Consider the following 14,133-nt stretch of genomic DNA (forward strand, 5'->3'; position numbering starts at 1 on the left):
CCGAACAGTGACACGGAAGACCTGAAACAGATGGTAGCAGACTTACAGAGACAGATATTACAGTTAACATTAGACCGACAGGGAGACCAACACTTCCCTCCGCAACAACCTCCGTCGCACCAACGAACAAACCCTCAGTCACCCCAGCGAAGGGAATTTCGATCAGACCAGCGAATGGAACCCCAGCCATATCCACAAGCAGAGCTACCACGCGGGGCCTCACCACAATGGCCGCCGTTAAACTAGACACCCCTGCAGCTGAGGCTCGTGCAGCAGGGGAGGCCAAGGAGAGGGGTGTGGAAAAACAGAGCCGATGGCGGAGTGCTCTTGCCTCGAATAGCCCGACACTTGAAGTTGTTCTGGAAGGAATTGCCGTACAGGGACTGATGGACACCAGGTCACAAGTGACCATGATCTCTGAACAGTTTTACGAAAATTACCTCAAACCAAGAACTGCTCGTGACCCAGACACCGCCATTAAGATTATTGCGGCTAATAATCTACCCATTCCAGTGACCGGAGTTGCTTGGATGGACACAAAGGCCTACGGACAGGACTTAGGGAAACGAGGGATCGTCATCATCAAGGAAGGTTTCGGCTCCGAAACCCCAGTGATAGTTGGAATGAACATCTTGAAAGACCTAGATATTATGCTGTTGACAAGAAAAGGACCCAAATACTGGCAGAAAGTCACCAAACATAAGCCGACTCGTCTGGCGTTCCAGCGCGTAATCCGGACCGTTGGACTTCAACAGATGGCAGAGGAACAACTACCCCTAGCCGCCATTACGGTGCCATGCCTTACCCGGATTACTTTGCCCGCTGAAAAAGAGACAGTCATTTCCTTACCCCTTAACACCCACTGACAACTTGAGGGGGTTGAAGTGTTGATCGAGCCGAGGACCCTAAGTGGGGGTAAGCTAAACCCACTAGTTGCTCGCACTCTAGCCGTCGTGAGGAACGGGAGAGTCCCTGTCAGGCTAAACAACACCGCAGACGTAGGCCTAGCCCTTGAAGCCGGCACTCAACTTGCCCGGGTATATGCTCTACCCACGGAAGTGAATCCCATTGGGCCCCTAGAATTCACACCGTCTACAGAAGGCGACTGGACGGTAACCGTCTCAGCCATAAACGCTCAAGTAGACGATGAAGACATTAGGCGAAAACTATGGGAAAAAGTGCAGCTAGACACGTCTCAGTACACCAAACAAGAAGTGTCTCAAGTGGAGGAACTCCTGCGGGAACACCAAGACTCCTTTGCAAAGCATGACACAGACTTTGGGTGTACCACCAGTATCCAGCACGAGATACCCACGGGCGATACCCCCCCTATCCGTGAGAGGTACCGGCAGATACCACCTCAGGAATACCAGGAGGTGAAAAGCCTGTTAGAATCTATGCTACATGCCGGAGTGGTACGTGAAAGCCAGAGCCCGTGGGCTGCACCCGTGGTGATAGTCAAAAAGAAAGATGGTTCCCTAAGGTTTTGCGTGGACTACCATAGGCTGAACGCTTGCACTATCCGGGACTCATATCCATTTCCTCGGATTGAAGAGTCACTGACCGCCCTGAAGAAGGCCAAATATTTTTCATCCCTAGACCTGGCCAGTGGATATTGGCAGGTTCCAATGAGTGAGAAGGACAGGGAAAAGACCGCCTTCATCCTTCCCATGGGCCTGTACGAGTTCGACCGGATGCCGTTCGGCTTGAATAACGCACCGGGGACCTTTCAGAGACTAATGGAACGCTGTCTGGGGGACTTCAACTTTGAGTTTACGCTGATATACCTTGACGACATCGTGGTATACTCCGCCACCTTTGAAGATCATCTTCACAAGGTTGGCCAAGTGTTCCAGCGCTTGAGGCGACACGGCTTGAAGTTGAAGCCCAGCAAGTGCCATCTGTTCCAGCAGGAAATCGACTACTTGGGTCACCGGATCTCGGCCGAAGGCATCCAGCCCTCTCCGGAGAAGATAGCAGCCATTCAAGAGTGGCCGCAGCCAACTACCGTCAAAGAAGTCCGGGCCTTTCTGGGGCTAGCAGGCTACTACCGTCGGTTTGTCAAGGACTTTGCTCGGCTTGCTGAACCACTGCATGAGGTTCTCCGAGGGACCGCGAACAACCCCAGAGGACGACGCATCAGTTGGGGGCCTGACCGAGAAAAATCCTTTCAGGCACTTAAGGCTGCTCTAACATCACCCCCTGTTCTGGCATATGCAGACTACACATTACCGTTTCAGTTGCACACCGACGCCAGCCTTCAAGGTCTAGGGGCGGTCCTCTCTCAAGTTCAAGATAATAAAGAACGCGTGATAGCCTATGCCAGTAGGTCTCTCCGTGACACCGAAAAGAATCCCGTCAACTACAGCTCCTTCCGCTTGGAGCTCTTGGCTCTGACTTGGGCTATGACGGAGAAATTTGCCGGCTATCTGACAGGAGCGGAGGTGCTGGTCATGACGGACAACAATCCTCTTGCCCACCTAGAGAATGCCAAACTAGGGGCAATGGAACAGCGTTGGATGGCCAGGCTCTCTAGATTCCAGTACAAAATTAAATACAGAGTGGGGAACGAGAATCAGAATGCTGACAGCCTGTCTAGAGTGACATCATCCCCGCCAGTGGGGGACCGGGATGAAGAGTTGGAGGAAGATGAGATGCCTGACTTTGCCCGGCTCGCAAAGCAAATAGAAGATAGCCGCCAGTATGTGGTAGGAGGGATTGAAGCCGTAGTGGGATCTCCCCTGTCCCAGCAAGAATGAGCCAAGCTTCAAGATCGAGATCCCGAGCACGTCTTACTGAAACAGTATGTGAATAAACAAGAGAAACCGCCCTCCAAAGTGAGAGCCCGACTATCGACCGGAGCCTGGGCTCTGCTTGCCCAGTGGGATCGGCTGATTGTGAAAGATGGAGTCCTGTGTCGCAGGGCCCTTTTATCCCATATGCTGGAGGAGTGTTTGCAGATTGTCGTCCCGGTGCAGTTGGCCCATGAGATGGTGGGCGAAGCTCACAGGAGGAACGGCCACTTCGGCATAGACAAGACCCTCCGGTGGACCCAGCAGTTCATTTTTTGTCCGGGGCTCCGTAAGTTGGTTGAAAACGTCTGTCAAGCATGCCGTGCCTGTGAATTCCACAAGTCCGCGGAGCAGCGTGCCCCCGTCCAGACTATTAAGACGTCGAGGCCCCTCGAGCTGTTGATGGTGGACTATCTGTTCATCGGAACGGCGAATAGTGGCTACCAGTACTGTCTGGTGATGGTGGACCACTTCACGAAATTCGCTGTCGCTGTTGCTACCAAGGATCAGACTGCTGAATCAGCTGCACAGGCTGTCAGCAATTCGTTCGGGTCTACGGGTGTCCGGAGCGGCTACACTCTGATCAGGGGGCTTGTTTCGAAGGGCGAGTCATTGAAGAACTCCAACAGATGTATGGAATCAAGAAGTCCAGGACCACCCCTTACCATCCACAAGGGAATGGCGCGTGTGAACTTTGGCTGAAGACAAAAAGCCCGACTGGCCTCGATTCCTCCCGGAACTGCTGTGGGCCTATAATAATCAGGTCCATTCCGTCACCGGATACACCCCATACACCCTTCTCTTTGGCCGTCCAGGCAAAGACATCCATGAGTTGCAACTGTCTAGCTCCGAAGAAGATACCTGTGGTACCTATCCTTCCTGGCTACAAACACACCGCCAGAGAATGGAGACTGTCTACCGGCTAGTAGGCCTACAAATTCAGGATCAAGTGCACGCTGACCCACTTCCGGTACAAGAAGACCCACTGAATGTAGGTCAACTGGTCCTAGTCCGAATAAAGAAGCCACAAGGGAAACTCCGGCCCAAGTGGGAGACCAAAGTCTATCGAGTAATTGGACAGCCGTACCCCGGTGGCCCCGTCTATCGAGTGCAGGGCGAAGACAGCAGCTGCATCCGAACTTTGCACCGTAATATGTTGCGCCCCTGCCGTTCCCAGCCTGACTCCCCTACTGTGATACCTAGAGAGATGGATATCACTAATACTGTCGGAGACACTGACCCCGGGGATGTAGAGACTGAATGCATGCCTACCCTTGTCCGTCCGACTGACGCACTTGAACCGATTAACCTCCTCTACTGACATGTCGACTGGGAAAGAGAGTGGGGTAACTGATAGGAGAGAGGGGATCCAACTCGTTAGGCGGACAATGAGGACCACTGCAGGGGTACCTCCAGGACAGTCCTACAGAGACCAATATGTGTGGCCCTCTTCTCAGCCGCCCCCTGTCACATCCACAGCCATCGCCGCCCTGGAGCCGGTCGTTGGCAGGGACTGCCAACCTTTGAGTGGGGGGGCGTGTAGTGAGCTGGCTGGCTCTGGCTGTTCTGTGATAATTGATATAGAGCCTGTTACAGAAGTGATTACACAGGATGATGTTGCCACCTTGCGGCCAGAGGTTGCACCTGCGCAGGGTGTGATGACAGAGAAAAAGACTGAGCCTCCTGTGTCCCGCCCTAGAGAGTCACGTGACCAAAGTGGGAAGCAGGAAAAAGCGCGCGAAGAGTCTGCTGTGGTCTGTGAAAAGAGCCAGGACGGTGTGCAGGCCCTCGTGTGTGGCGCAGGAGAGACTCTCAACGTGATTTCTTCTATCTGACACCATATCCTCGGAGCCTTCCCCAGCTCCTGCACTGCTGAAGGATTCAACTGTTACACTCCCTGCTACTGGAGTGTGGACTACATAAGGGGACCCACCAGAGCTTCTATCCGGATCAGAGAGACTGTAAGCGGGACCTCTGGCGAGAGGCCGAAGTATCCCTTCCTTTCTTTCCGCGAATTCTGCTGTTCCTGTTTTTTTTCTGGCTGGGACGCCCTCCTGCAAAGACAGACAGGCCTGCGACGGGGGACACATCCTTCTGGAGTAAAGGACTGGTAACGTGTGAGTAGGGACAGTGAGGGTCAGCTTATCAGTACACGTTATTACTGTGCATATTTACGGTTGTCATTTATTGTTTTTTTCTTTGCTGTGTTAAAAATGTATACGAGTAAAGATACGGTTATCAAGATAGAGTCTGTGTGTGGGGATCTTGCTGGGCCAGATCATAGATACCAATGCGCGGCCTTGCCCGCGGTCACTTCATATCCATGTTATTCCCTCTGTTCTTCTTCTAATTTGGAAAAACGTTCTTACGAATGTTCGATCATCGAATCTCTGCTCATTAAAATGCTTTACCTTTACCTATACAAGGCTGGTGTGATGTGGGGAGGGTTACCTTACTTGACTTTTTCATACCCATTTTTTTTTTACCTTTGAGAGGGTAGAGGGAGATGTGCCATTGCCCTCATCTTCCTTACACCTCCAAATTAAGCTGTCCCGGCCCTGCTGTAAGGTGACATAAGAAATAGTTTGTGGCAAATGGACTGCCTAGATATTACTTCTATATACTTGTCCTTTACATTATTTATGTATACGATATGTTATGTTCATTGTTTATTGCAGTTGATAGTAGATGACTCTGCTGCAACAAGATCTAGTAGGATGATACATTAGCCACCTGAGACTGAGACTGTGGTTTGTGGTGTTACTGAAGCTGTACAAAGAAATTAAAGGTTTCTGGGAGACCGCCCCAGAGGAGGAGAACTGTGCTAGATAGGCCCAGTAAGAGCCGAAGAATGGATCGTGGTGTTACTGATATATTGCACCAGCACGTTAATAGGAGAGCAAGAGGGAGCCCATTTGGCTCCATTGAACATGGAGGGTCATAGTGATAAAAAATGTATCTGACTTTCTGATATCTTTTTATTACATTTTAAGGGGAGATAAAGTGACCATTTTGCTCTTTATTTTTTTCAGAGCTTATTGTTGCCAGTAATTATTATTATATTTTATTGCTTCAGACAGTTATGCACGTGGTGATACCAAATTTATTAAATGTTTTTATGTTTCAGATTCCCAGGGAAATGCAAATATTTTATGAACCTTATATATTTTTTAATAACTTTAATTTTTTTGTTTTATATTTTTTATTAAACCTGCAATTACTTGATTAACTGTACAATACACTGTAATACTGTACTACACTGTGTTCCAAATTATTATGCAAATAATATTTTCTCAGATTTTCCCAAATTACCTATATGAATTGCAGTCATTGTAATTTTCCAGTCAAATAACTATTAGAGTACAATTGAAAGGTTTTTGTACAAACTGCCTATGATAACAGTATATTTTTTAAAAAATAAAAACCTCAAACTGCTCTCAAAATGCATGTTCCAAATTATTATGCACAGCAGAGTTTTCAACCTTTTCATTTTAATAAAGAACAAAAAAATGGTCATTTTTGAAATTATAAGCATTAGCAGGTTATTACAAACTGAAATCAAACAGTTTTCAACTCAAAACTTTATTCTAGGTGATGTTCCATTTGCACATAGGACCCCTTGTTCGAAAGGAGCTATTGAACTCTCTCATTCATTGAATTTGTCAGGTTTTGGATGGTTTCTGCTTCAATTGTTTTGCATGAGGACAGAATACCCTCCCAGAGCTGTTGCTTAGATGTGAACTGCCTCCCGCCATCATAGACACTCCTTTTGATGATGCTCCAGAGGTTCTCAATGGGGTTGAGGTCAGGGGAGCATGGGGGCCACACCATAAGTTTGTCCCCTTTTATGCCCTTAGCAGCCAGAGATGCAGATGTGTTATGTGCAGCATGAGACGGGGCATTATCATGCATGAAAATTATCTCGATGGTCCAGATGGATGGAGTGGAGGATGGCTGGTTGATGGACACCCCATGCAAACACGGTTACGGCGCTAACAAGGAGGAGGTGGAGTAATGTTTTGGGCTGGAATCATGGGGAGAGAGATTGTCGGCCCTTTTAGGATCCCTGAAAGGGTAAAGATGAACTCCATAATGTATGTTGAGTTTCTCAAACAGCACTTCCTGCCATGGTTTAAGAAGAAGAATCGTGTATTGCGCAGCAAGATCATTTTCATACATGATAATGCCCCGTCTCATGCTGCACATAACACATCTGCATCTCTGGCTGCTGTGGGCATAAAAGGGGACAAACTTATGGTGTGGCCCCCATGCTCCCCTGACCTCAACCCCATTGAGAACCTCTGGAGCATCATCAAAAGGAGTGTCTATGATGGCGGGAGGCAGTTCACATCTAAGCAACAGCTCTGGGAGGGTATTCTGTCCTCATGCAAAACAATTGAAGCAGAAACCATCCAAAACCTGACAAATTCAATGAATGAGAGAGTTCAATAGCTCCTTTCGAACAAGGGGTCCTATGTGCAAATGGAACATCACCTAGAATAAAGTTTTGAGTTGAAAACTGTTTGATTTCAGTTTGTAATAACCTGCTAATGCTTATAATTTCAAAAATGACCATTTTTTTGTTCTTTATTAAAATGAAAAGGTTGAAAACTCTGCTGTGCATAATAATTTGGAACATACATTTTGAGTGCAGTTTGAGTGTTTTATTTTTTTTTTAAATATACTGTTATCATAGGCAGTTTGTACAAAAACCTTTCAATTGTACTCTAATAGTTATTTGACTGGAAAATTACAATGACTGCAATTCATATAGGTAATTTGGGAAAATCTGAGAAAATATTATTTGCATAATAATTTGGAACACAGTGTATTGCAGTGTTTTATAAAATTACCAGCCATGGCCTTTGCTTCATATTGTACAAACATGGCTGACATGAGAGTGCCATAGGCAGCCCACAATTATGTTGTAGAGGAACTATGAGCATCAGAAAAGACTTCTTCACATTTCCAAGCTCTTCAATGCTGCTGTTAAGATTGACTGCATGCAAACTTTGGCCAGGACACCTGTCACTTTAACAAAGTTTGCTAGGTGTTGTTGCTACACTGCAGCGCAATACAGGTGAATTGGAGTTCAGGGAAGAGCTACCAGGATAGTGAGCGGACTGCAAACTATGTCCTATGAGGAACAGTTAAAGGATCAGGGAATGTTTAGGTTTCAAAGGAGAAGGCTAAGAGGAGACTTAATAGCTGTCTACAAATATCTTAAGGGCTGTCACACTGTAGAGGGATCAACCTTATTCTCATTTGCACATGTAAAAACGAGAAACAATGGAATGAAACTGAAAGGGAGAACATGTAGATTAGATATTAGAAAAAACTTTTTGACAGTGAGGGTGATCAATGAGTGGAACAGGCGGCCACGAGAGGTGGTGAGTTCTCCTTCAATTGAAGTCTTCATACAGAGGCTGGATAGACATCTGTCTGAGATGGTTTAGTGAATCCTGCATTGAGCAGGGGGTTGGACACGATGACCCTGGAGGTTCCTTCCAACTCTAACATTCTAGGATTCTATGATTCTTAGGATCATATTGCTTCCTCGAAGGTATTGAGATTGCGACAAACAGGTCTTTCACAATTGGAAATCTTGCGACTTGTTTGTTGCAGTCATTATGACTTAAAGATTACGATGCGACCCTATTCACTTGTATTGTGCTGCAATGTAGCAGTGACTCCTAGAGAACTTGTTTCCCCCAACAGGTGTCATGGCTAAAGTCGATGTGTAGGCTCGACCTTAATTACAGGAGTTACACTTGTTTGCCAGCACCTTCGCTGCACATGCAGTGTGTACAATATGGCCAATGTCGCAATTTGAAACCCACATAGAATGGACCCTGGTGTTGGCCATGACTTAATCCCCTTAATGACCACCAGTATGACTTTTTACTCACCAAAGATATAAGAAAATAGCATCCCCTTACACTTTGCTGCACCTGCCATGAATGGTGTTGGCATCAACCATAGATGTTTAACCCCATATTGTCAATATAGACAGCAGGATCTAGATAGTCAAAAGAGTGTGTTGGCTCCCTTTTAACCCCATCGGCACCCTGAGATCGTGATTGTGTGGTCCCGATGATTTCCCTGGCAACCTAAGGCCAAGTAATGGCATTAAAGTCTGCCAGCTATAGTTGCCTGTTCAGTTGTTAGCAACATTTTAGTGATAAAAATATAATTTTTCATTTCTGGCTCTCCACTTTGTGTTAATTCCTGAAAAGCACATTGTGGGTTAATAAATTACCTGAAAAGAGCTTTAAATATGTTGAGGGGTGCTGTTTTTAAAATGGTATCACTTTGGGTGGTTTTCCAATATTATAGTCACTATAAAACTGAATAGCTCCCTAAAAAAAATAAGTTTTGTAAATTTCCTTGAAAAATTGCGACTAAATTTTTAAACCTTCAAACAAAATAAAAGGACATTTGACAAATAGCATCGATGTAAGGTACACATGAGGTACGGTAAATGTTATTTATTAACTATTTCGTGTGGTATGACTATCTGGATTAAAGGGATAAACAATTAACGTTTGAAAATTGCAAATTTTTTGACATTTTTTGCACATTTTTGATATTTTAATAAACGCAAATCATATCGATCTAATTTTACCAAAAAGTGCAATGTGTCACGAAAAAACAATCTCAGAATCACTGGGATATGTTAAAACATTGCAGAATTATTGCCACATAAAGTGACATATGTCAGATTAGAAAAATTTGGCCTGATCACTAAGAGGTGGCATTACCTCTTCACCCTCTTCGATATGATAATCTTTCCTCTGGTTCGGGCCTCCTACGAACATCACTGTCAGCTGATTATTGTGCCTGTAAAAACAATTATAAAATATTACTACTTGAAAACGATGAGCCCAGAAAGCAAATCCTAATTAGTAATTCTCTTGGCTTCCCTGCAAGGTAATTGTTTGTCCAGCCACAGAGATATCTTCCTTTGCTGTTGTTCTTCTTTCTATCATGCTCATGCCCTAATTACATTATGGGATATATTGGTGCATTAGGTATAAATTATACACATGGTAATTGAGAGGATAACATTCCGGTCTCCCTTGCACAGTAATAAGTATTCAGTCAAGAATTAGATATATTACATCAAGTTTTGTTTCGCCCAGTTGTTTGAAAATGAAAAAAATAAAAAATAAATTAAGAATATATAGCAGGTAGTAATAATGTAGCTGGATAATTTGAGTTAATCCTAACAGGATTGTGTCAACAGATTGTTTAAGGCTATGTGCGCACGATCAGGAAAATTTCTGCAGCGTTTCTGCTCCTCTTGGCAGCAAAAACTCTCTAAAGAGTGCCAATGAACATGCAGGAATTGCCTGCCACACACTGTAATGCCGCAGCCATGTTGGTTGTAGGAATTACAGTGATTGGCTGACCGCACAGCATCATCAGGTGTATATAAGACCGGGCGCCACCATGCTCGTCACAGTCTACCCAGAACCAGACAGAGTAGGGAGAGGTGCTGCTGCTGCGTCAGGGAGAGATTTGCTTGTTTATAGTTAGTATAGGTATACCACAATATATATCTATAATATCCATCTGAACTAACAGTCCTTCTGAGGGCTAATGCAGCTGCATATATTCAGTGGTGATAGCAGCAGTGTTAGGCAGGCAGGCAGGGTATGTGGCAGACTGCAGTGCATGATTCAGCACAAGAGGGTCCATTGAACGTCCTGTTAGTCTAGGTATTCCACAACATATATCTATATCCATCTGAACCAACAGTCCTTCTGAGGGCTAATGCAGCTGCATATATTCAGTGGTGATAGCAGCAGTGTTAGGCAGGCAGGCAGGGTATGTGGCAGACTGCAGTGCATGATTCAGCACAAGAGGGTCCATTGAACGTCCTGTCTGCTGCTGTAATAATTACAGATATTTGTAGACAGAGTCCCAGATATCAGGGGCCAGGGCAAATTTTTATCTTAATCTTGGTTATTTGCTTAAAAAGCAATCCAGAGTACACCATTTTTCTGCTCCATTTGCTTGTTCTCACTGTAGAATAAAGCCAGATCTGTTCCATATTTCAGCGATAAAAATCCAGAAATTTGAACTGAACGTGGAAAATATTGGCCTCCTTTTCCATTCTGTTGCAGTGTGTCGGTCAAGCTATTAACACTAGGTGTCTGTGAAGAATAGTATTAGTAAATTACAGGGCTGCTATTTAAAACCGTGGTTTTCTTTCAGACGTATCACATATTACTGCGGTTCTAATCCAGCCATTTGTAGTGAACATGGAAAATATTGTCCTCCATTTATAGATTGTAGCAGTGTGTCAGTTTACACCATTTTACAGCTCCATTTTCTTGTTTGCAGAATGCAGCCAGATTTTTTTAGTTTGATTCATATTACTGTATTGTGGAAGCAGAGGAACTTTTTTCAATGATCAGACGCACGTGATCCATATGACTGCTGTAATAATATAGACATTTTGTGGAGCGTGCCAAATATTCCACTCCTTTTAAAGTCAGCCACCTGTATTTTGTTGAAGCAATTGACACTTGGGCGCTGACAAATAATATTCTATTAGGCGACTGTCTAATAATCCAGCAATTATTGTGAGCGTGTCAAATATTTAAAGTATTGCAGTTGAGGGTTCAAACATATTCTCAGTTGCCTGCTGACAAATAGCATATCTGTGAACAATGTTGTCAGAGTATTACAGCACTTTTGCGGACTGACAAAAAAAATACATCCAAAAATCAAGCTAAAATGGAACAAATGTTAAGAAACATTCTTTCCAGGGTAATGACTTGTATATAAGGCCAAAGAAATAAAAAAAAATAAAGTTATGGACTGTGGAAGACATTTATGCGACCAAAATGAACACTCATCTGTAGCTGGTGATGATACCACCTAGCAGCTGCTCCTGTTCCTATTTTAAATGCATCTAACAGCGTTATCGATAGGGAATAGAATAGATTTTACATTTTTTTGGGCAGCACCAGCAGCACACAGTATAAGGCAATAATACCTGGCTGGTTCAGTGTAATACGCTATCCATACTGCGATACCTCACCCGTAAAAGAATTTCAGATAAGACAGTTAATATTCTAGAATATAGAATCTATTTGAATTGTCCTTCCCACTATTAAGGAGTGTGTCTCCTATACTGTTATTGCATATGCAACAATTTCAAGGGCTGCCAAAAATTAGGACGCACTCCAATACAAATTTGAAGAGAGTAAAAAAAACAATAAAAAACACAGAATCTTTCTTTAGTATAAAAACCAGACTCGCCAATGTGACCTCAATATAATCACATTGTTCAGTTCCTGCATCTCCTCCTCCAGTTCGGCCTCCATCTCTGAAATGACCACATCAGTCACAAGCTGAAAGCACTACAGCACTGGCGTCAACAGGCTGTGCTGAAGATAACATGCTTAATGCTTAGATGACAAACCACCCACCACTGCAGAGTTGTTGAAAGCTGTAACACACCAGCCTGATCTGTGGCTCTCACCGCTGAACATACAGCCAGGCATGGTCATGTGTGACAATGGGAGGAACTTAGTGGCAGAGAAATGACAGCCGGAGTAGATACGGTTTCAATCTATGCCAGTCCTTTCACCGAGCTAAAGAATATGGCTATGGTGAAATACAACTCTTACTGAGAAACAGTGTCAGACTGAAAAACATTGGGCCCACCAGAGGATTTGATTCTGAGGGCCCACATTTCTCCCCCGCTCAATTGCCCCATAGCAGCTGCAAAGTTTGTGATATCACGAACTCTCCAGATGGAGAAGCCAGGGCACACCAGAGGATTCTCTGGTGGGACCGTACAACCCTGCCGAGAAGCAGTCCTGGCTAAGAGAAGCGTGTGGGAAGGTTCCCGGACACTCTATTGCTGCTTTTTTACTGAGGGGGAAACACATGCAAATATGGGCAGAACATACAAAATCCTTGCAGATGTTGTGCTTGCTGGGATTTGAACCCAGGATCCCAGCGCTGCAAGGCTTCAGTGCTAACCACTGAGCCACTGAGCCACTGTGCTGCCCTCTGATATCTAACAGGCTGGAGAAACTTGCACCTAATGCCACACTGTATCTTCAGCTCTTTTGTAAGAAACTAATATATTTGGGCAGCCACTCAGTCTACCAAATACAATTCCTGAGAAGGAAATTCGGGATGGCTTCGCTACTGGTACTGGGGGCAGTGCTAATACCATGGTGTCGTACCATAGTTCACTGGAAATATCCCAGGCTGGTAGGAGGCAAACAGATTCCCACAGAAAAGTACAAGCAGTAATGTTCTGGGACCCATGCTTGTGGAAGGCGGGGACAACACCGGGAGAAATAGTGATGGCTGGGGACTGAGAAACAAATGTATTTGGGCAGAAGAAAAGGAAATTGTGGATGGCTTCACTACTGGTACTGGGGGATTGCTAATACCATGGTGTCGTGCCATAGTTCATTGGAAATATTCCAGGCTGGTTGGAGTCAAGCTGATTCCCATAAAAAGTACCAACAGCAAGCTAAGGAGATGGTGGCCTCTATCATCATCACGACCTCTATCATCATCACAACCTCGGCACTATGAACTCTCTTGAAGGAGAAGCCAGGGCCCACCGGAGGATTCTCCGGTTCTCTGGTGGGCCCGTCCAACCCTGCTGAGATGCAGCCCTGGCTAAGAAAAGTGTGTGGGAAGGTTCCCGGACACTTTAAGGCTGCTTTTTTTACGTGGACTTGGCTCTAGTGAGATGTACCGTCCCTGGCCACATTCACCTGTCCATGTGTTTGTGGTTAAGCGATCCTTCCCACTTAAGTTCACTGGGGAGGGCATGGGTAATGTTGTGAGACCCGTGCTTGTGGAAGGCGGAGACGACACCGGGAGAAATAGTGGCTGCTGGGGACCGAGTATGGACACCCGGCTGCCGCCATGAGGTTGTGAACAGATTCCACCTCCATGAGCCTAAAAGGCCACATTTCAAGTGCAAGTGACGCGCCCCCTGGGCCTGTGTTGTGCAGGGAATACCCGGAGCCGGATCGCTGGGGGTTGTAGTCTCCGTGGCGCTGACCCGGTCCGTGCCCAGGGTGGTCAATTCAGTGGCAGTCTTATTAGTGAGATAATAGTCCGACTACGCCACCCGTGGATTGCGGTCAGTGGGGACCGCCGCTGCAAGGCAGACCGCTGAGGCCGGTGTTGTGTGTGCAGCTAAAAACGGGATGACTCCCCACGGGAGGAGTATAGCCTCAGGGCAGTTAGTGTGGATGATGGGAGTGATGGTGCACGGGCGCAGCAGGAATAACTCAGAGTCCATGAAGTGCAGTTCAGGGTCTTTACTGATGTTATAAAGCAGACCCTCCCG

General features: G+C 45.6%; 1 protein-coding gene across 1 annotated transcript in view; it reads right to left on the minus strand.

The window, feature by feature from the left end:
* Positions 1–14,133, minus strand: part of HAAO (3-hydroxyanthranilate 3,4-dioxygenase) — a 160,119-nt gene that overhangs the window by 131,448 nt on the left and 14,538 nt on the right. Inside the window, exon 2 of the mRNA XM_073672034.1 lies at positions 9,554–9,632. Coding sequence (XP_073528135.1) covers positions 9,554–9,632 — 79 coding nt within the window. The remainder of the gene's footprint in view (positions 1–9,553; positions 9,633–14,133) is intronic.

Source organism: Phyllobates terribilis, unplaced genomic scaffold (assembly GCF_046119375.1).
Source record: "Phyllobates terribilis strain yellow unplaced genomic scaffold, ASM4611937v1 Scaffold_3__8_contigs__length_932513732, whole genome shotgun sequence".
Taxonomy (NCBI): domain Eukaryota; kingdom Metazoa; phylum Chordata; class Amphibia; order Anura; family Dendrobatidae; genus Phyllobates; species Phyllobates terribilis.